Source organism: Apodemus sylvaticus, chromosome 4 (genome assembly GCF_947179515.1).
Source record: "Apodemus sylvaticus chromosome 4, mApoSyl1.1, whole genome shotgun sequence".
In the NCBI taxonomy this organism is placed as follows: Eukaryota; Metazoa; Chordata; class Mammalia; order Rodentia; family Muridae; genus Apodemus; species Apodemus sylvaticus.
The window spans coordinates 101294999-101315521 of record NC_067475.1 but is presented as its reverse complement, the minus strand read 5'-3'; the positions used below and the strand labels follow the sequence as shown (position 1 = coordinate 101315521).

At 37.6% G+C, this 20523-nt stretch overlaps 1 protein-coding gene across 2 annotated transcripts in view; it reads left to right on the top strand.

Annotated features, from left to right (window-relative positions):
• Window positions 1–20523, top strand: part of Rsrc1 (arginine and serine rich coiled-coil 1) — a 364221-nt gene that overhangs the window by 219482 nt on the left and 124216 nt on the right. For both annotated transcript variants that reach the window (XM_052180392.1, XM_052180391.1), the window contains exon 6: window positions 1055–1106. In XM_052180392.1, the coding sequence (XP_052036352.1) occupies window positions 1055–1106 (52 nt within the window). The remainder of the gene's footprint in view (window positions 1–1054; window positions 1107–20523) is intronic.

Below are 20523 nucleotides of genomic sequence, written 5' to 3'. Positions count from 1 at the left end.
GACTTCTTCCTTTCCAATTTGAATCTCCTTGATCTCCTTTTATTGTCTAATTGCTATAGCTAGAACTTCAAGTATTATATTGAATAGGATAGGAAGAGACTGGGTAGACCTGTCTTGTCCCTGATTTTAATGGATTTGCTTCTAGTTTCTATTTAGTTTGATGTTGGCTGTTAATTTGCTATATATTGTGTTTAGTATATTTAGGTATGTGACATCAATTATGGAGCTCTCCAAGGCTTTTAACCTGAAGGGGTGTTGTATTTTCTCAAAGGCTTTTTCAGTATCTAATGAGATGATCATGTGACTTTTTTCTTTGAGTTCATTTATATAGTGGATTATGTTGATGGATTTTTGTATATTGAACCATCCCTGCATCCCTGAGATGAAGCCTATTTGATCATGGTAAATGATGGTTTTGATGTGTTCTTGGATTTGGTGTGTGATAATTTTATTGGATATTTTGGCATCAATATTAATAAGCAAAATTGGTATGGAATTCTCTTTCTTTGTTGGGTCTTTGTAATTATCAGAGTAACTGTAGCTTTATGGAATGAATTAAACAGTGTTCCTTCTGTTTCCATCTTTTGGAATAGTTTGAGGTCTATTGTATTAGCACTTCTTTGAAGGTCTGCATTAAAACCATCTGGTCCTGGGTCAGAAAATACATAATTTTAGAGTCTCACTTCCTAGATATACAAGACTTCAATTGTTACATTTTTAAATTCAGATAGGTCATTTAAATGTTTCTATATGCAAGGAAGTAATTCAGTGTGAGAATCTATGTTTAAATATGTGGTTGTGCCTTATTATTAGGCTTACTGTAATTTGTGTTATTGCCTAATGATACAGTTAGGTAGTAACCAGAGAGCTTCATCCCTCTTTGATTTTATTAATTAAAAGGTAATTTGATTATTAGGCTGTGAAATATTACTGTGACAGAATTTAGATGGATAGTGGTAGTGATAAGTCTAAGTTTTTATACATAGTAGTGCTTTAATTTTAAAATCTATTTGTTAAAACTGACATATAAATATCTTTTGTGGTTGATTTTTAGCCTCCAGCTGAGCAGGCCAAAGCCAGACTACAATTGGTCCTTGAAGCTGCTGGTAAGTTTTAAAATTATTTTTTATGAAATAAAAAAAATACATCTAGTCTGCATGCTTACATATGAGTCAAAAACTTTTTATAAAGTCTCACATATTAATAAAATCTAGGTTATAAGTTTAGGTATATGTTACCTATTCACAGGTGACATAAAGGTTCTAAACAGTCATTCTTTACAAATTTATAGATAAAACAGGTATTAGTTTTGATGTTTAATTGTTAAGAAATCGATGATGATTTTATCTTTATGGATTATAGTTACAATGAAATGAAAAGAATTTAACACTATAGATCATAATTTTTCTAACATTTTCCTCTCTACATTTTATAATTTTGCTGTGCTTATTTAAGACTGTGGCCTGTTTTTATTTAAATTTTTATAGGTTACATTTGATTCAGGTTTTCATAGTTTTGGTGAAAATTAGGCCAGTAATATTTAAAATTCCTCTAATTACAATAAACTAGTTCATTGGACTATAAGTTCTGTTGCTATCTAGTCTTAATATGCCATGTTTAATTTCCCAGTGGAACAGCTTCAAAAAGACCTTTATTTGCCTCTTTATATATATCTAAAAATCCATGCTGCGTTTGTTCCGTATTGATAATTTAAGTCTTAATATACTTCTGAAATATACATAATTATTAACCTATTAACCTTTTTTCTTACATTTTTATTAGATATTTTCTTTATTTACATTTCAAAAGCTACCCCCTTTCCTCTTTTCCCCTCCAAAAACGCCTGGTCCCATCCCCCTTCCCCCCTGCTCACTAACCCACCCACTCCCACTACCCTGACCTGGCATTCCCCTGGCCTGGGGCAGTGAGCTTTCACAGGTCCAAGGGCCTTGCCTCTCACTGATGTCCAGCCAGGCCAACCTCTGCTACCCATGTGGCTGGAGCCATGGGTCCTTCCATGTATGCTCTTTGGTGGATGGTTAAGTCCCTAGGAGCTCTGAGGGGACTGGTTGGTTCATATTGTTGTTTCTTCTATGGGACTGCAAACCCCTTCAGCTCCTTGGGTCCTTTCTCTAGCTCCTCCATTGGGGACCCTGTGCTCAGTTCAATGGTTGGCTGAGAGCATTCCCCCTCTGTATTTGTCAGACACTGGCAGGGCCTCTCTGGAAACAGCTATATCAGGTTCCTGTCAGCAAGCACTTGTTAACAACCACAATAGTGTCTCGGTTTGGTGATTGAATATGGGATGGATCTCCAGGTGGGGCAGTGTCTGGATGGCCTTTCAACTTCAGTCTCTGTTCCACACTTTGTCTCTGTATTTTTTCCCATGGGTATTTTGTACCCTATCTAAAAAGGACCAAAAAATCCACACCTTGATCTTCCTTCTTAAGCTTCATGTGGTCTGTGAATTATATCTCGGGTATTCCAAGCTTCTGGGCTAATATCCACTTATAATAGAGTGCATACCATGTGTGTTCTTTTGTGATACAGTAACCTCACTAAGGATATTTTCTAGTTCCATCCATTTGCCTAAGAATTTCATGAATCCATTGTTTTTAATAGCTAAGTAGTACTCCGTTGTATAAAGGTACCATATTTTCTGTATCCATTCCTCTTTTGAGGGACATCTAGGTTCTTTCTACCTTCTGGCTATTATAAATAAGGCTGCTCTGAACATAGTAGAGCATGTGTCCTTATTACCTGTTGGAGCATCTTCTGGGCATATGCCCAGAAGTGGTATACCTGGGTCATCCAGTAATACTATGTCCAATTTTCTGATGTATTGCCAAACTGATTTCCAGAGTGGTTTTACCAGTTTGCAATCCCACCAGCAATGGAGGAGTGTTCCTCTTTCATCACATCCTCAACAGCATCTGTTGTCACCTGAATTTTTTATATTAGCCCTTCTGATTGGTGTGAGATCGAATCTCAAGGTTGTTTGGATTTGCATTTTCCTGATGACTATAGATGTTGAAGATTTCTTTAGGTACTTCTCAGCCATTCATTCAGTATTCCTTAGTTGAGAATTCTTTGTTTAGGTCTGTACCCCATTTTTAATAGGGTTATTTGGTTCTCTAGAGTCTAACTTCTTGATTTCTTTGTATAAATTGCATATTATTCCTCTATTGAATCGTTTGCTTTAGGCAAGATGGCCATTTTTACTATATTAATCCTGCCAGTCCATGAGCATGGGAGATCTTTCCATCTTCTGAGATCTTCTTTGATTTCTTTCTTCAGATACTTGAAGTTCTTGTCATACATATCTTTCACTTGTTTAATTAGAATCACACCATGCTATTTATTATTTGTGACTACTGTGAAGGGACTTGTTTCTCTAATTTCTTTCCACTGATTTGTTGGAGTTAATTTTATATCCAACCACTTTGTTGAAGTTATTTATCAGGTTAGGGTTTTCCTAGTGGAATTTTGGGGGTCACTTAAGTATACTATCATATTATCTGCAAATAGTGATATTTTGACTTCTTTCTTTCCTATTTGTATCCCTTTGACCTCTTTTTTTAAAGTTATTCATAAAAAATTTAATTTCAAAGACAGTATCACTTTTTCCTTAGGGATATGTTTTGCTGGTTAGTATCCCATTCCAAGATTCCAAATACTTTTTTGTTTAATTCGGTATATTCTTTATTTACATTTCAAATGATTTCCCCTTTTCTGGGTCCCCACTCCCCGAAAGTCCCATAAGCCCTCTTCCCTCCCGCTGTTCCCTCCTCTACTCCTTCCCACTTCCCTGTTCTGGAATTCCCCTATACTGCTGCACTGAGTCTTTCCAGAACCAGGTGCCACTCCTCCGTTCTTCTTGGACATCATTTAATATATGGATTATGTCTTGGGTATTCAAAGTTTCTAGGCTAATATCCACTTATCAGTGAGTGCATACCATGATTGATCTTTTGAGACTGTGTTACCTCACTTAGTATGATGTTCTCCAGCTCCATCCATTTGTCTAAAAATTTCATGAATTCGTTGTTTCTAATGGAATAGTACTCCATTGTGTAAATATACCACATTATCTGTATCCATTCCTCCGTTGAGGGACACCTGGGTTCTTTCCAGCTTCTGGCTACTACAAATAGGGCTGCTATGAACATAGTGGAGCATGTGTCCTTATTGCATGCCAGGGAATCCTCTGGTTATATGCTCAGGAGTGGTATAGCAGGGTCCTCCAGAAGTGTCATGCCCAGATTTCTGAGGAACTGCCAGACTGATTTCCAAAGTGGTTGCACCATCTTGCAATCCCACCAGCAGTAGAGGAGTGTTCCTCTTTCTTCACATCCTCGCCAACACCTGCTGTCTCCTGAGTTTTTGACCTTAGCCTATCTGACTGGTGTGAGGTGAAATCTCAGGGTTGTTTTGATTTGCATTTCCCTAATGATTAATGTTGTCTAATTGCTCTGGCTAGGACTTCAAGTACTGTATTAAATAGATAGGGAGAGAGAGGGCAGTCTTGTCTAGTCCCTGATTTCAGTGGGATTGCTTGGAGTTTCTCTCCTTTTAGTTTGATGTTGGCTACTGGTTTGCTGTATATTGCTTTTACTATGTTTAGGTATGGGCCTTGAATCTTTCCAAGACTTTTATCATGAAGGGTGTTGGATTTTGTCAAATGCTTTTTCAGCATCTAATGAAATGATCATGTGGGTTTTTTTCTTTGAGTTTGTTCATATAGTGTTAATTTGGATACTGTCTCTGTGCCCCCTGGTTATTCTGGCTAAGGGTTTATCTGTCTTGTTGATTTTTCTCAAAGAATCAGCTCCTGGTTTAGTCAATTCTTTGTATAGTTCTTTTTGTTTCTACTTGATTTATTTCAACCCTGAATTTGATAATTTCCTGCTACCTACTCCTCTTGGGTGTATTTGCTTTTTTTTTGTTCTAGAACTTTCAGATGTGCTGTCAAGCTACTAGTGTATGTTCTCTCCAATTTCTTTTTGGAGGCACTCAGAGCTTGAGTTTTCCTCTTGGCAGTGCTTTCCCATAGGTTTGGATATGTTGTGGCTTCATTTTCATTAAATTCTAAAAACTCTTTAATTTCTTTCTTTATTCCTTCCTTGACCAAGTACATTGAGTAGTGTTGTTCAGCTTCCATGTATATATGGGATTTCTATTGTTTTTGAGGTTATTGAAGGCCAGCCTTAGTCCATGGTGATCTGATAGGATGCATGGGATTGTTTCAATCTTCTTGTACCTGTTGAAGCCTCTTTTGTGACTGATTATATGGTCAGTTTTGGAAAAGGTGCTGAAGTCAGACCGATTATATGGTCAGTTTGGAGAAAAAGGTATATTCTTTTGTTTTAGGATAAAATGTTCTATAGATATTTGTTAAATCCATTTGGTTCATACCTTCTGTTAGATTCACTGATTCTCTGTTTAGTTTCTGTTTCTATGATCCATTGGTGAGAGTGGTGTTGAAGTCTCCCACTATTATTGTGTGAAGTGCAATGTGTGCTTTGAGCTTCAGTAAAGTTTCTTTTATGAATGTGGGTTTCCTTGCATTTGGAGCATAGATGTTCAGGACTGAGAGTTCTTCTTGGTGTATTTTTCCTTTCATGAGTATGAAGTGTCATTCCTTATCTTTTTTGATAACTTGAAGTTGAAAATTGATTTTGATATTTGAATGGCTACTCCAGCTTATTTATTTGGACCATTTGCTTGGAAACTTGTTTTCCAGTCTTTTGTTTTCAGGTTGTGTCTGTCTTTGTCACTGAGGTGGGCTTTTTGTATGCAGCAAAATGTTGGGTCCTGTTTATGTATCCACTCTGTTAGCCTGTGTCTTTTTATTGGAGAATTGAGTCCATTGACATTAAGAGGTATTAAGGAAAAGTGATTGTTGCTTCCTGGTATTATTTTTGTTGAAGGTGGAGTTATGTTTATGTGGTTGTCTTCTTATTGGTTTGTTAATGGAAAATTACTTTCTTGCTTTTTCTGGGGTATGGTTTCCCTCCTTGTGTTGGGGTTTTATTATCCTTTGAAGGGCTGGATTTGTAGAAAGATATTGTAATAATTGGGTTTTGTCATGGAACATCTTGGTTTCTCCATCTATGGTAACTGAGAGTTTTGCTGGGTATAATAGCCTGGGCTGGCATTTGTGTTCTCTTAGGGTCTGCATGATATCTGCCCAGGATGTTCTAGCTTTCATAGTCTCCAGTGAAAAGTCTGGTGTAATTCTGATAGGTCTGCCTTTATATATATATATATATATATAACTTGACATTTTTACCTTATTGCTTTTAATATTCTTTCATTGTTTTTGTGCATTTGGTGTTTTGATTATTATGTGATGGGAGGAACTTCTTTTCTGGTACAATCTATTTGGAGTTCTGTGCATCCTACAGTAGTCTCTGTGAGTTCCTATGCACAGCAGTTCAGTTGTATCTGAAAGCCTTATTTCCTTGATATCTTCTGTTTCCACCTGTTTTTAGCCAACCTAGCAGTGCCAGACACAAGTTCTATCTCATAGAATTGGCCTTTAATCCAACCAGATATCTATTGGTTATTCCAATAGGCTATAGAACCAGTGTATCTTACAAACAGGTCACCATTGTAGATCGAAGTGTTTCTAGCTGGATGGTATTTATCTTCCTCCTTTAACATCGCCACCATGAACACTAGTTAGTGGAGATGAAGGCTCTAGTTAAACACCAGTACCACTTCTCTGTGTTCAAGATGTATAGATGTTCTCTTCAACAGCAGGGCCTCCCATCAGTTTGTGTAGAGGGACCATTAGTCTTGGCAGTCACCTGAGTTGATTGGGAGTTTCTGTGAGGGCTCCTTTAACCAACAACTCAATTAGATTTAACCCATTTCAGGCTCTGGAAGATTTACTTGATGGCAACAGATGGGTAGTTGGGGATTTCTATCCCGTTATTTGATGATTCCATTTATTTCATATATGTATCTATTTCAAGCATCATCCACTGTAGTAGGTTTCTATATTATCCCTCCAGTGACCTTATTTTTAGCTGGCTCTCTCCCTATTCCTCCTTACCCCTACTCTCTACACCCTCCCCCTCTCCCTCCCTCCCCCTGTCTCTCCCTTTCTCTCTCTTAATCCTCCTGTTCTGGTCTCTCCCCCTCCATTGGGGTCCTTCCCACCTCTCTAATCCCTTACTCTTTACCTATCCTATGTGATTAAATGGGATTGTAACCACATACTTATGGAAGACTTAGAAGTTGGCATCCACATATTTGTGTCTGGAATATCTTACTCATGACTTTTTTTTCTAGCTTCATCCAAATACTTTTAAGGTTTATAATTTTGTTTCTTTTAATAGCCAAGTAATATTCCATTTTGTAAATGTCCTACATTTTCCTTGAGCCATTCATTATTGATGCACATCTAGGCATCAATTTGAAATTTTGCACTATTAAGAATAAAGCAGCAATGAACATAATTGGACAGGTGTCTCTGTGGTTTAATAGTCATTTGTGTATGTGTCCAAGAGACCAACAGACTCTAAAAGAATAATTTCTTAAAATTCATAACTAGAAATTATAATCATTCCTTGCATTGCCTATGTTCTGTTCTCCTTGGAACTTTTTGCTTATGTTATGTTCTGTTTCGTTTTTTTCTATTTCCTCTCCCTAATAGGTTATTTTTTATCTCTATCATAGCACCATAATGAAATTACAATTATTAATCTCTGATCGATTAGTCATTTGTGGAGAAACTAATGATCTGAAATTTTAAACCTTTATATATTTGTATGCTGTGGAAATTAGAATAGAAGTTACTCAAGAAACTAGGAATAGACATACATACGACCCAGGCAGGATATGCACCAGAAGGACTTCAAATGAGTACCACAGACAGACTTTTACTTCTGTATTCATTACTGCATAGTTCTTGATAGTCAGAAATTGTCCCAGCCTAGATGTCCGTCAAATGAACAGAGAAAGAAAGAAAGAAAGAAAGAAAGAAAGAAAGAAAGAAAGAAAGAAAGAAAGAAAGAAAGAAAGAAAGAAAGAAAGAAAGAAAGAAAGAAAGAAAAAAGAAAGAAAGAAAGAAAGAAGAATTTTAATTAGCTAGAAAAAATGAAATGACATTTACAAGAAAATGGATGGAACTAGGAATATTAAGTGAAATAAGTAGATTCAGCAAAATTACATGTTATATACAGAACATAAAATTCCATATGTGTATATTTGCACATATGTGTGTGTGCAATAAATATGGATGTCTCCTGAGAGGCTCTGCCAGAGTCTTTCCTGTACTGATGTGGATGCTTGCAGCCAACCATGGGACTCTGGGGAACCCAGTGGATGAATTAAGGGAAGGAGTGAAGGAGCTGAAGGGGTTTGCAACCCATGGGAAGAACAACAATATCAACCAATCAGAACTCCCAGAGCTCCCAGAGACTAAACCACCAACCAAAGAGTACACATGGAGGGACCCATGGCTCCATCTGCATATGTAGCAGAGGATGGCCTTGTCTGGCATCAATGGGAGGGGAAGCCATTGATCATAAAACTAGAAAGGTGATCATGAGGGGGGTGGAAAGAATGAATGAATGATGGCAAAGACTGTCTAAGGGACAGGAACCAGCGCTTGAGAGACTGGGCAGCCATGGGGGAGAATGGGTGAGGGAATGGCTGCAGGCAAGTTAGAATGATATGTGTGCTTGAATTGCCCCAACCTCCTGTTACTGTGTATGCTCACCTAAGGAGTAAACTTAAAAGTTTCAGTTTCAGAAATACTCAAATACTGATTGTAACTGATGGATGAATTTTGAGAGATTCAAAATTTTCTGAGATGACTATGATTTGTGACTTTATAAATATATATATTTTTAGTACATGACAGAAAATTACAAAGCAGTATGATTATCAAAAAAGGAGGAAGGAAGATGAGTTTTACCTAAGGACTCACTTGTCTTTGTCACTCTGGCTTCTACTATTTGATTTGACAGTACCATTTCAGTATTATCTGTTTGTTTCACAAACCATGCACCCCCCAAAAAACCTACTTATTTTATACTAAGTATTTTTATGAACCTAAAAAATTCTCCAATAGACAATTGTTTTCTCCTAGTATGAGGAGTATAATTGGCTTCTACCCTCTTTAGTTTCCTTTCTTATTTTTTTATTGGTTATTTTATTTACATTTCAAATGTTATCCCCCTTCCTGGTTTTCCTTATCCCCCTTCCCCTCCCCCTGCTTCTCTGAGGGTGCTCACCCACCCACCCAGGAACTTACACCTCAACCCCCTGGCATTCCCCTGCACTGGGGCATCAAGCCTTCACAGGACCAAGGGCTTCCCCTCCCATTGATGCCAGACAAGGCCATCCTCTGCTACATATGCAGATGGAGCCATGGGTCCCTCCATGTGTACTCTTTGGTTGGTGGTTTAGTCCCTGGGAGCTCTGGGAGTTCTGATTGGTTGATATTGTTGTTCTTCCCATGGGTTGCAAACCCCTTCAGCTCCTTCACTCCTTCCCTTAATTCATCCACTGGGTTCCCCAGAGTCCTGTGGTTGGCTGCAAGCATCCACATCAGTACAGGAAAGACTCTGGCAGAGCCTCTCAAGAGACATCCATATCAGGCTCCTATCTGTAAACACTTGTCATCAGCAATAGTGACTAAGTTTGCTGTCTGAATATGGGATGGATCCCCAGGTGGGGCAGTCTCTGGGCAGCCTTTCTTTTGGTCTCTGCTCTACTCTTTCTCCCTGTATTTCCTTTAGACAGGAGAAATTCTAAGTTAAAATTTTGAGAAGGGTGGGTGGCTCCATCCCTCAACCGGGGGCCATGCCTAACCTCTGGATATGGTCTGTACAGGTTCTCTCCCCTTTGTTGGGCATTTCAGCTAACACCATCCCTATTGGGTCCTGGGAGCCTCTTGCCAACTTGCTTTCCTGCCACCTGGGACTTTCTGGTGGCTACCCCCCAGATAGGGGGTTCCCTATCCCCCATTGCTACACACCTCTGTTCAGTTTCCTGACCCTCTCTGTACATCTCCCCCATCTCCTCCCACACATGATCCTGCCCTCCCCCTTAAAGGTCTGTTCACATAACCGTGGCCTTCCTCCCTTGGCCTGCTGGGTCCTGGTGACCACTGTAAGCCGCCATGCTAGGCTCAGTTAACAGCTCGACCTCTACTGTAATTAGTGGTACATGGATCTTAAAGTATATTTCCAATGTCACGAAGGAAAGTAGAAATTTCTTTTATTTCATGTTTAGTGAAACAACTTACCTTAGAATCTATTTGTAATAGTACTTTATCATCTAAATAATGTCTTTGACACTTTGAATTGTAGCTATAGTTTTCAAAGTACTTTAATAAATCCTTTATTCCATGACTTACCAGTACATAGTGAGGTAATGTGCTCCATTTCACAAGTATGAAAACCTGCATATCTGAGTGGTAGCAGAGTACGGAAACAGATGTAATGATTTCTGACTTTTGAGCTTTTACTACCTGGGATTTCAATGCCTGAGCATTGTTGGTCAGAAAGAAGAGTAACAGGATGTTAGCAAAGGCATATTTTACTTTCTTAGACTTAAGTGTATATTTAACTTATGGTACAGTAAGTTCTAGCTTCAGATTTGCTTTAGATTCTGAAGTGGTTTTGCTTGATAATGCAGAAGAATTAAAGTTCAACTTGTGAAAAAGCAGTTTTTCCTTAACTATATGGAGCATTCATAGTATCTAATTGTATAACTTTGGAAAGCTTAGATTAATGTTACAATCATTAGTTTCCTATCCTAAATCTGGTGCGTGCATTTCAGTGACTCTTCCTGATATGGAAGTTGGTTAAACATTAAACACAGATTAGTTGCATGTATACACTTGCATATATTATAATGTGTATACACACATTATAAGCTGTGCTTAGCAATATACCATAAATGCCACACTTCCTCTGCAGCGTATTATATTGAGATCTGAGTTCCTCAGTTCCCATTAGGTGCTCTGGAACCAAGTCCTGATCCTTCCCTTCACAAAGAATTGTGATCTTAGGGGTTCTAGCACTTCATTTCAGTCTAGCATTAAGTACCTGTAATTCCAAGAATTACAAATGAAGATCATTGATAAGGTTATTACTTCTGGGACCATAAAAAGCCACTGTGCTTTACCATTTTAAAGCCAACAGAGAAGCCTGCTCCATAGGTGATGACCCTGAAACAGGATGATTTGCTTTGACAGAGGTTTCATGTTAGGTCACTCCCCTATTCCCATGTAGAACAAGTGACAGAAAGTTCACTCATACTTCTATCACTGGTTTTTAGATTTTTTTCCTCTGTGCTGACTTTTTGAGGGCATCGTAGTACTCTAGATTGTAGCTGGTTCAGTCATTAACATCTCTCGCAGGTGGGCAAGTCCTTCTACTTTATAGCCTTTACTTGCGATGGCATTTAGGTTAATACCTCTAAAATACTGTAATCTGGCCCACGCTGTTCCAGTAAATGTCAGCAGTTGAGTGTGCAAAGCATTGCAGTGTGGCATTTAGTTCTGTTGCCAGGAGGCTGAACTGCTGCTTTTGGCTGCAGGAAACCTGCAGCAACATTGCTGACTCCAGCCGAATGCCTGTTGTTCATGCATAAGTGAAAATAACAATGGGGACTTTCAGAGATGTTAGGAAACCAAAATAAATTATTATAAGAAAATCTTTATCATTCCTAACCTATACAAAACTGAGCATTATAGAAATCTTATCTGGGAAAGATTTCTATCAACAGCTGTTCTCTGTGCTATCACCTGAGTGACTTTATGAAGTTACTAAAGAGAAGCTGAGTTACATGTCTTCCTTAGGCTTGAACTGCTAGGTATTATCAATAATAAAAAAAAAAAAACATTACTTTAAATGAAATATCAAATAGTTTAGTTTATTTAGGCATTTGTTAACTTTTTCATCAAGTATTGTTTTTGCCAGCTTCAAAGTTCTACATAAAATTGAATAGCTTTAATTCAAAATTAAAATGATAATGGTAAGTTTGTTTCCAACAATGAATCTGATGTTTGTCTGTGTTACTCCATAAAGATAAAACTATTGTTTTCTAAAGGTAATCATTAAGTAACTTGTTTTTTAAAGGTATGTTATTTATTTTAGCATTTATTGCATGTTTATATTGGAATAGCTGTTATTTCTCTCTAATCGTACTTAGTAAGAAGAAAGCTATCAGTGAGAGTCTAACAATATCGGAGCAACTTGCCGTGCTTGAGCAGATGTTAAGCAGACAGTAGTTGAATGTTAATTTCGAGAGGGTGGTATGCTTAAGCCTAACTGAAGTATGTTGCATGTGGGCCTTCTAGACTCGAGTACAATGCTGGATCTCTGGGGAGAATTTTAAAGCTAAACCTCTTTCTTTGGGGTCCTCTATATGGACTCTATCAAGTCAGTATAAAGCAGATCATCCCTAGGCTAAAGCCCTTCAGCTTTTGTTATTGGGCTCTGTAGACCTGTAATTAGGCCTCCCGGCAGGCCTTGCAGGCCAGTTAATGGTCATATGGAGTTTCTGTGAGGCAGACTGGCTTTGTATAAATCCTGGGTAGGAATATGTTTATGGGTCACTTCCTACCAGGACCAGGCTTTGTCCTTATGCCCTGGGGCTGACAGGGAGCAGGTTCCCTTGACCATGGACGGTTCAGTGTGCAACTCAAAATCTACTTCACTAATCCCCAGTGTAAACAGAGGATTTAGAAGGACTTCTGTCACTTACAGTGCCAATTCACTTGGGTGTCTGTGAATTTATTTTCCCTGACTTCATTACTGAAAGACTGACAAGTGTGTAAGATTTGATGGCTGTTTATACATCAAATGTGCGCAAATGTGCAGATCATTTTTAGTGGGTTTAGAATCGTCCCAAATAATTTATGTGGGATAATTTAATGTGGAATTGTGTAAGCAGTTTCATAGACTTGATTATCTTTCAATATCTTTAAATTTTAAATCATTAAAAATTGTGTATCAATAGTCATTCTTTTCTTTTAAGTAGAAGTAGAGGTCTTTTTTTTTTTCCTTAAAAGTAAAATAACCTTGTGTAAAAAAAAAAAAAAAGTTCACCAAAGTGATCGTGAGGATTTTAGATGAGTTAAAAAAAATAGCTAACACATTTATTATTCTGAATATTTTGTATTAAGTAAAAGTTTTATTGTGGTATATCAGAACTTTGGAGGGGAATATCAAAATATTATATAAAATGCTTAATAAAAATTTAATCTATAGTCTTGAAAATAGTGTTACATTTACTAAGAATTTTCAATATAGTCATTACTAAATATGTATTTTCTTTTGTTTTAAGTATTTTTATAATTGGTTCCTATGTCATACCCATGATAATGTTGAAACAAAGTATTTGAGTTTTAAGAAAATAATGAATGAAAATCTACTTTTCTGTTTTGTTTAATGTCATTTTACTAAGAATATTTTTGTTTATTGATGAAATTATATTAAGACTGGATTCTAAAGAGCTTAGAAATCCAGTGCATACTGAGAAGAACTGTCACCTCTTCTACAAAAAAAAAAAAAAGAAAAGAAAAGAAAAAGAAAAAAGGAGTTTTCTTTTGAAAGAAAAATCAAATGGTGAATACTTTCCTGTCTCATCTAGTAAACAAGTATTCAGTAGTTTGCATTTCATGATATCAGAATGGCTTGTGACAGATGTGGATGTAAAGACCACATACGTGGATTGTATGATTTTATTCTGGTGGAACAAATAGGATCACTCATTACAGTTTAGTCTTTTTTTTTTTTTTACCACCACCACCACCATCATGATAAAACTGTTTAAACAGAGCATCCTTTGGTGTTGGAGTACTACATCATTCCCTAAATTAGGAAAAGTTGAAGGCAACAAAGCCCTTTCTCTCTCCCAGATGATATATTATTCATGTGCTTAGAGTTCAGTCTGTATATTTTTTAGAATGTTTTTCTATGAGTACTTTGTTGACATCATTTCCCCTCTATATCCTCTCTCCTTGTCTTGCAATCCAACAAAGTTAAGATTTTCTTCTATTTTTATAGGTTTTAAAATGTTATTTAAGATAATTAGAAAGTACATATCTTAGAAGATGTCAGAGCTAGGACTTGCATTTAGTTATTAATAACACTAAGTTTTATTTATTTGTTTATGTTTGTAGAATGTATGACAAACATTGCATACTCAGAACTTTGTTCTCTCCTAATTAGAAAAACTGTAGTGCATGTTATTTGTTTTTTTATTATAAAAAACATGAGTCATTTTATCATGACTTATAAGAATAAGTCATGAACTAAATATGTAACTTCATTCTCTTTTAGTATTAAACCAGAGTTAGTATTTGGGGGCTGGAGAGATGGCTCAGCAGTTAAGAGCACTGACTGCTCTTCCAGAGGTCCTGAGTTCAAATTCCAGCAACATGGTGGCTGAGCCGTCTCTCCAGCCCTAGTCCACAATAACTTGAACAATAGAATCCCTCGTTTACTGATACTCAGTGGATGAGTAAGTTACTGATAGCATATGTAAATGTTATTGACAGACCACTGAAGTTAAATCTTGATATGGAATTTAGAGTAATTTGGAAGCAAAAGAATTGCCTCAGTGGTTAGGAACACCTGCTTTACAGAGGGCCCACAGTTTGGTTCCCAAACCTTACATGTTAGCTCATGATGTTTTCTAACTGCAGCTCCACATCTGATATACACTTCTGGTCCAGACAGCCCAAGGCATAGACTTACATGCAGGGGAAACATTCATACAGAAAATAAAAATGAGTAAATCTTTTAAAAATTTAAAAAGTAGTTATGGATTCTATTACGTATATGAAGCACATGAGTGCATTATTTCATAATTTCTTCAGTATTAGTGTTTGCTGTTTAGAGTAATATTGTAAGCTGCATGTCCTTAATACCCCTGTTTATATTCCTGCATTCATATAAGTGGTCCTAGACTGTCTTCATTATGGAAATCTTCAGCAATAGACGCCTACTATTCAGTGAATTCAGGGAAAATAGTTGTTTGCCACAATATTCCAATAGATTGGGTATTTTCTTTGGTTGGGGACCATAGTTACAACTTTTCTCTGTATAAGGCAGCATATAGTATAGTCTAAATTACTAAGAGCTTTTTTTTCCCCTTGCTATAGGAGTACATTTTAATTTAGAATTTATAGCTTATAGATTCTCATAGAAACAAGAGGTAGAAAGCCATAGTAAGAAAGTGGAGGGCGGTGCAAGTCTGGGAAGTGCCCCTGTGTTCTCCTTATCCTTCACCTCTAAAGCAAGAAGGAGAGCTCAGCTTGGGTAATCTAGAACTGTAGTTTTCTAATTTCCTAACAGATATACACATATAGACAATATATATGTATATAGGAAATAGAGACATCACTAGACTTTGAGAAAGTTATAGCTGCAAAGGCACACAAAACAGCTTTTCCTTCCTCCTTTACAGTCCACTAACATATTAAATTCAGTGAGCTGGAATGTCCGACTCTCACAGGGACAGCTATAAATGTGGCTTGACAAAAGTTATAAACGTATATAAAATGCGGGATTTTTCCATAGGCTTTTTTGTTTCTGTCTGTTCTGGTGTGTTGGGGTGCACATGCAGGCAGAGTATGTGGTTCTAGCTTTGTAGGTGATAGAGTTAGCCATGCCTGCAACAAATGCTATCTGATCATCAAACCTTACATATGCCTCTATTCAGAAAGTTTTTTGTCAGTATGCTAATTATATGGCACTTTTGCTTATAAGTAACTGTAACTTCAGTTTTGAATTTAAAGATAAATTTACTTTTAATACTTTTCAATTAAATGCTATATGTATCAATTTCAATGACTCCTTTGTAAAAGATTATGTTAAGCTAGACAAATTCCTATCAATTCTTCATGTGACAGTAGTTCTTTTCATGTAAGCCTTTTAAGGCAAGCTGGCTAGACTGGCAGTACTTTTTTTTAGCCTTCTGAGCACTGAGATTTCAAGTGTGCACCATCATACCTGGCCCCTTGTAGACATTTGCTGTTGGTTCTAAGTGATTCCATATGATTCATTCCTACCATTAAATGTGTTCATTAAAGCTTGAAATGACCATTGGTTTTGTATAAGAAGTTAGTAACTCTGAGATTTTGATAAGGCCCTCAACACAGTAGAATTGTTTGTAAAGGCTTAACTGTGTATTGTCCTTACTGTCCTTGGGAAGACTAGGTGAAAATGCAAAGACCTTGAAATGTAAGTGGGACTTATCAGAACATTGTTGACTGAATCAGAGAATTTTGTATGCAAAAATACAATCAAATATTTCTTTTTAAAAATAAATCTCAGGACTTGGAGAGATGGCTCAGCGGTTAAGAGCACTGACTGCTCTTCTGGAGGTCCTGAGTTCAATTCCCAGAAACCATATGGTGGCTCACAACCATCTGTAATGGGATCTGACGCCCTCTTCTGGTGTGTCTGAAGATGACTACAGTGTACTCATAAATAAAATAAATAATTCTAAAAAATATTTAAAAAATAAATAAGTCAATCTCTGTCGTGCCCCATCTCCTCTTTGTGGTCCTGGACTAACTTTGTAGGTCAGGCTGGACTAAATTTGTAGGTCAGGCTGGCCTCAGACTCAGAGATCATGCTGACACTGCCTCACAAGTGCTGAGATTAGAGGCTTATGCCACCATGCTGGGCTTTATATCTTTCTATTTGTTTTTTTTTTATTATTTTATTTATTTACATTCCAGCCATTGTCCCTCTGCTGGTCCCCCTTCTACAGTTTCTCATCCCACTCCTCCTCCTTGACTGAGAGGGTACTCCGCCTCCCACTGCACCTACCAGACATCTCCCTTCTCTGGGACCTCAAGTTCCTCCAGGATTAGTCACATCTTCTCCCACTGAGACCAGACCGGGCAGTCCTCTGCTATATGTTGGGAGGGGGGGTGGAGGGGTTGGGTCAGCCCCTGTATACTGCCTGGTTGGTGGCTCAGTCTCTGGGAGCTCCTGTGGGTCTGAGTTAGTTGAGATTGCTGATATTCCTATGGGGTCACCCTTCCCTTCAGCTTCTTAAATCCTTCCCCAAATTCAACCATAGGGGTCCCCAACTTCAGTCCAATGGTTGGGTGTAAGTGTCTGCATCTGTCTCAGTCAGCTGCTGCTAGGGCCTGTCAGAGGACAGCCATGCTAGGCTCCTGTCAGCACACCACAGTATCAGTAATAGTGTCAGGCTTGGTGCTCCTCACCATACCTCCCCTGAGATGGATCCCAAATTAGGCTGGTCACTGGACTGCTGTTCCTTCAGTCTCTTCTCCATTTTTGTCCCTGCAGTTCTTTTAGACAAGAACAATTCTGGGTCAGAAACTTTGACTGTGGGATGGCAACCCCATCCTTACACTTGAGGCCCTGTCTATCTACTGGAGGTGGACTCTACAAGTTCCCTCTGCCCAATATTGGAGTCCTGAGAATCTCTCACCTCCCAGGTCTCTGGGACTTTCTATGGATCCCCACCAAGTTCGACCACCAGAGGCCACATATTTCCATTCATGTTCCTGGCTCTCTAGGCTTCTCTCCTGTTTCCCGCCCTCTATACCTGACCTTGTTCTTTTCCATCCTATTCCCCTCTTCCACCCAGATCCCTCCCTTTGCCTCCCATCATTATTTTGTTCCTCCTTCTAAGTGAGATTGAACATCCTCACTTGGGCCTTCATGCTTGTTAAACTTATTACAGTCTGTGAATAGTATCCTAGATATTCTATGTTTTTTTACTAATATCCACTCATTAGTAAATACATATCATGCATGTCCTTTGGGTCTGGATTACCTCACTTTGGATGTTATTTTCTAGTTCTATCCATTTGCCTGCAAATTCATGATTTCCTCATTTTTAATAGCTGAATTGTATTCTGTAGTATACATGAACCACATTTTCTGTATCCATTCTTCAGTTGGGGAACATTTGGATTGTTTCCAGCTTCTGGCTATTACAAATAAGACTGCTATGAACATGCTGGAGCATGTGTGCTTGTGTGGTCTGCATGTAGAAGAATGGAAATAGATCCATGTTAATCTCCTTGCACAAAGCTCAAGTCCAAGTGGATCAAGAACCTCCACATAAAACCAGATACACTGAATCTAATAGAAGAGAAAGTGGGGAAGAGCCTTGAACTCATTGGCCTAGGAGAAATTTTCCTTAACACAACACTAATAGCCTAGGCTCTAATATCAACAATTGATAATTGGTTCCTCATGAAACTGATAAGCTTCTTTAAGGCAAAGGACACTGTCAATAGGACAAATCAGCAACTACAGATTGGGAAAAAAAAAAATCCTTACTAACCCTACATTTGTTAGAGGTCAAATATCCAAAATTATGTAAAGAACTCAAGAAGTTAACCTTTAAAAAAAACCCAAATAATCGAATTTAAAATGGGGTACAGGGCTAAACTAGAATTCTCAACAGAGGAATCTCAAATGGCTGAGAGGCACTTAAAATATATTCAAGGTCCTTAGCCATCAAGGAAATGAAAATCAAAATGATTCTGAGATTCCACTTCACACCAGTCAGAATGGCTTAGATCAAAACCTCAGGTGACAGCAGATGCTGGCACAGATGTGGAGAAAGAAGAACACTCCCCCTTTGCTAGTGGGATTGTAAACTGGTACAACCACTCTGGAAATCAATCTGGCTGTTCCTCAGAAAATTGGAAGTAGTTCTACCTGATGACCCAACTATACCACTTCTTGGCCTATTTCTACTGTTTAAAATTCATAATTCTGTTAGATAATAGTCATATAGGAAGGCAAGCATATTCCTTGAAAGCCCTGTCAAGGTTAATATTTTTACTTCCTTCCATACAGCACAAATTCTCAAGTGTTTCAAATGGCATATCCCTCTTTTTTTTTTTTTATGGTTTCACCCATTTTCATCATACAAGTCACTGTCATTGGTAACTATAATAGTATAAAATGTATCTTTAAATGTTAAAAGTTAAGAGTTGCTCTTTGATCTAAGGATTATAGAATGTATTTCTATTACCTGGCTATCCAAAATATTTAGATAGTTTAAGATGCACCTGAATTTTGATTAAGATTCCTGCCTGGCCTTTGAGACAGTTGGAGACTTTACCTTTGCTAGGCTGGGACAGCAAAGGAAGAAAGAAATTTTAGGTCATTGTAAGAGGTACCTAAGACATTTGCCATAACAGTTGAGCCCTCTTGAGAACAGTAGCAGTGTCAAACCAGGGGCCAGCAAGCACTATAACGTAGATCCATTTAACCTGTACCTTACAATGACCTCCCTTCAGTGACTTCTAATTGCCAAATGAAAACAACAGCTCAATGCCAAAGTATTCTGTTTGGTGTTTTGATGATGAAGTTGTGCATGGAAGAATACCCATGCAGATTGGGAAAATTATTTATTCAGCATAACCACTGGTGATTGCTGGGAGGCAGTAGTAGTTACTGGTAGATAGCTCAGCAGTTTCCCTACCGCCACTGCTTAGTGTCAATACAAAAGTGGACGGGGAGCAGGTCTCTTGAGAAGTTACAATGAAATTTGCTTTTTTCTTGCATAAGTTTTCAAAAAATAATATATACCACTCCAAATTTGCTATCATTGTCATTCTTTACTTAGAATTTTACAGGATGGCATGCTATCCGGTAGAATTCATTTGAAGAACAATAATTGTGCCCAGGCCCATTCCAGGCAGCGAGCTGGCTGCAGGTCTTTGGATATTGTTTTTGCCTCCTCGGAGCTTACAGTATGAGACGGCTGTGCAGCTGAGTGTAAGGTGCACAGTACCGAGGTGCTAATCTAGGTTTGAAGCTGGACTTCACCAGTTGTTATACTGAGTACAAGTGTTGCTTTTTAAAAGTACAGAGAAAAGGATTGTCTGCCTCTGCCTGAAAAACAGGAAGAGCTCAAAAAATAAGTGTAAAAAAGTATAATAAACTAAGAATTTCCACCTTTACAACCTTTTGTAATAATATTTTGTATTTTGTATTTCCTCACCTGATATCTTCACAAATCCTATGCATTAGCAAAAGACTTCTAAAAAATGGTAGTATCAGTCTGAGTAATAAAGTTCTTTTGATATAGTTACTGAAAGAATATTTATCATTGCCTTATTAAAAATGGGGAAATAAGTGTGCCATTTTTTTCCAAATGGTTTCATTTGCTCGTGTTTTCTTTGTTGATCCAAATGAATGAAATTAGAATAAACAATCTCTAAGTCATTTGTAATCAGGAGCTGATTAATGGAGTTTGGTTTCCTAGCCATTACTCATTCACGAACACCTGATATCTTTCCCATAAACAAATTGTGTTTGTCCAAATTAAGAAATTAAATGAAGCATTTGATGAGTTTATGATTGACCCTCCTAACTCGAGCCCATTAGTCAGTGTCGTCATCATAGAAAATGGTTTGACTAATGTGCTGTCTGAAGAAGCATGTGGATTTATTATGACTTCTGATTAATGCTCGCTGCAAGCCAGACAACTAGATTATAATAATTTTTTGATTCTCATTTTAACAGTCATTGAAGAATTTCA